General features: G+C 40.5%; 1 protein-coding gene across 7 annotated transcripts in view; it reads left to right on the top strand.

Moving 5' to 3' along the window:
* Prpf3 (pre-mRNA processing factor 3) overlaps positions 1 to 2187 on the top strand; it is a 30223-nt gene that overhangs the window by 20157 nt on the left and 7879 nt on the right. For all 7 annotated transcript variants that reach the window (XR_002821346.1, XR_002821344.1, XR_002821345.1 and 4 more), the window contains 2 exons: positions 1382 to 1481; positions 1654 to 1767. Coding sequence is in view for 4 of the 7 variants with exons in the window: in XM_004632397.2 (XP_004632454.1) it covers positions 1382 to 1481; positions 1654 to 1767 (214 nt within the window). In the remaining 3 variants the exon portion in view is untranslated. The remainder of the gene's footprint in view (positions 1 to 1381; positions 1482 to 1653; positions 1768 to 2187) is intronic.

Raw genomic sequence — 2187 nt, 5'->3', positions numbered from 1 at the left:
GAATGCCTTCAAGGCATGACTGGCTGTCTTGTGTTGTGGGGATCGAACCAAAGCAACCGGAGCCTGACTGCTTTGTTGAAGCAGCCACTTAAAGAACTGAGCTACGGGGCAGGCCCCCCTTCTAATAAATTCTTGAGGAACCTAATATCTCTCTTCCAGTGTTTTCTATTTCTCAGAGTCACTCATGGGTTTTATTTTCTTAAATTCCTTGTTCATTTGTTTTTGTTTTTTAGACAGGATAATTCAGGCTAGCCTTGAACTCCAAGTGATTTTCCTGCCTCAGCCTCCCAAGTGCTGAGGTTACAGGCATGCACCACATCCAGTTCCTTTCCCTAAATTCTGTACTACTTTTTTTTTTAAATGTATTTAGTACAGGGTCTACAGGATTTTACTACATAGATTAGACTCGTAGTGATTCTCCTGTTTTCAGCTTCCCAAGTGCTGGGATTACAGGTGTGCACCATTCCACCCAGTCTCAATTGCTGCTGTCGCAGCATGCCCCATGAACAGGGCCAGCATGGTAGGGATAGAACCCCTGCTGCTGTGCTCTACCTAAGCAGGCACTTTAGTCTGCTGAGCTATCTGGCTCTACTACTTTTCTTTTTTTCTTTCTTTCTTTTTTTTTTTTTATAAAGACAGATGAACACATTCATTGGAGAGGTCATGTAGTTTATTTTTAAGTGTTATTGGTGGGGCTGGGGAGATAGCTCAGTGGCATAAGCTCCTGCTTGGCAAGCTGTAGGTCCTGAGTTCATTCCCTGGTACAACAATAACAAAAAAAAAAAGTGTTATGGGTTTCCTAAGTTTTGATTTCTCTGAAAAAATATACTAGTCTTAAAATTGATAAAGATGATAGTTACATTTTTAATTTTTAAAATAAAACAATAGAGCTTTATGTCATAGTATACACCTGTAACCTCTCCACTTGAGTCTGGGCAGGATGTTCACAAATTCAAGCCTACCTGAAGCACACAGGAAAATCATGGTTTTTTCATGACGCCAAAAAAGAAGTGGGAAGTACCAAAGAAATGAAATCCCGTGTCATTCATAATATAAATGCATGCCAGTTTTTCAGGTTGTGTGAACTTCTACAAAAACTGAGTTAGCCAGCTATGCCAATGCATGCTTGTAATCTTAGCACTCATGAGGCTGAGGCACGATGATCATCTTGAGTTCAGTGTCAGCCAGGACTACCTAGTAAAACTTGTCTCTAAAAAAAATGCTGAGTTAGTTGGTAGAATTTTCAAAATAAGTCATTGGAGGGAGTGAGTATTAAGCAGAGATTTGAAATACTAAGTAGTGTCAGTTGGGAGAGAGGAGATGACAGGTTATTCCAGAGGATTCATTTAGGAGATTAATTACTGTATTCTTTCCATTACAGTGAGAATTTCCAATTTGATGCGAGTATTAGGAACAGAAGCTGTTCAAGACCCCACGAAGGTAGAAGCCCATGTCAGAGCTCAGATGGCCAAAAGACAGAAGTAAGTGCCATGGGATTGGGTGGAAACCCAGGGCAAGTGCCTTTTCCAGCCTCTTCTGGGGATCCATATTGGGAGGGGAGGGGAGAGTCCTCCGTTGCTCTCTCTTTCCCTTAGCCCTGCCTCTGATCTTCAATGCCTTTCTCACTTGTGGATGTCCTTCCTGTCACGACAGAGCTCATGAAGAGGCCAACGCTGCCAGAAAACTTACAGCAGAACAGAGAAAGGTCAAGAAAATTAAAAAGCTTAAAGAAGACATTTCACAGGGGGTACACATTTCTGTATATAGGTAGGTGTCCATACCAGGCCAGCCTTCCCCTTAGAAATATTGAAATACTTCCCAGATGCTTAAAGCAGAATCATCACGGCCTAAAGTATACCCAGCACGAGTCCTTCTTTTTGCTTAATGACCTTAGTGTGACGTAAAAGCAAGTAAGTTTTTTCTGAAGGTGGGAGTTATTTTTACGGTGAGCTGATTCATCTCACGTTTTATTAAACATTATTTATTCTGCAGAATAGACATGTTTGGGCCAAGTTATTAGGCTTGCTTGTCCTTTGTGAAGTATAGAATATCATCCTAGAAGGCATTAAGATTTTCTTTCCTCAGTAATCAAGTCTTCTTTTATTTATTTTTTAATTATTTATTTATTTTTATTTATTACATTTTTATTTATTGTGTGTGTGTGTGGCCAGCTCAGCCCACCCGGGG

The sequence above is a fragment of the Octodon degus genome, unplaced genomic scaffold, assembly GCF_000260255.1.
Source record: "Octodon degus isolate 3935 unplaced genomic scaffold, OctDeg1.0 scaffold00048, whole genome shotgun sequence".
Classification (NCBI taxonomy): Eukaryota; Metazoa; Chordata; class Mammalia; order Rodentia; family Octodontidae; genus Octodon; species Octodon degus.
Note: the sequence above shows the minus strand (reverse complement) of the source record. Positions and strands in the feature narration are given on the sequence as shown.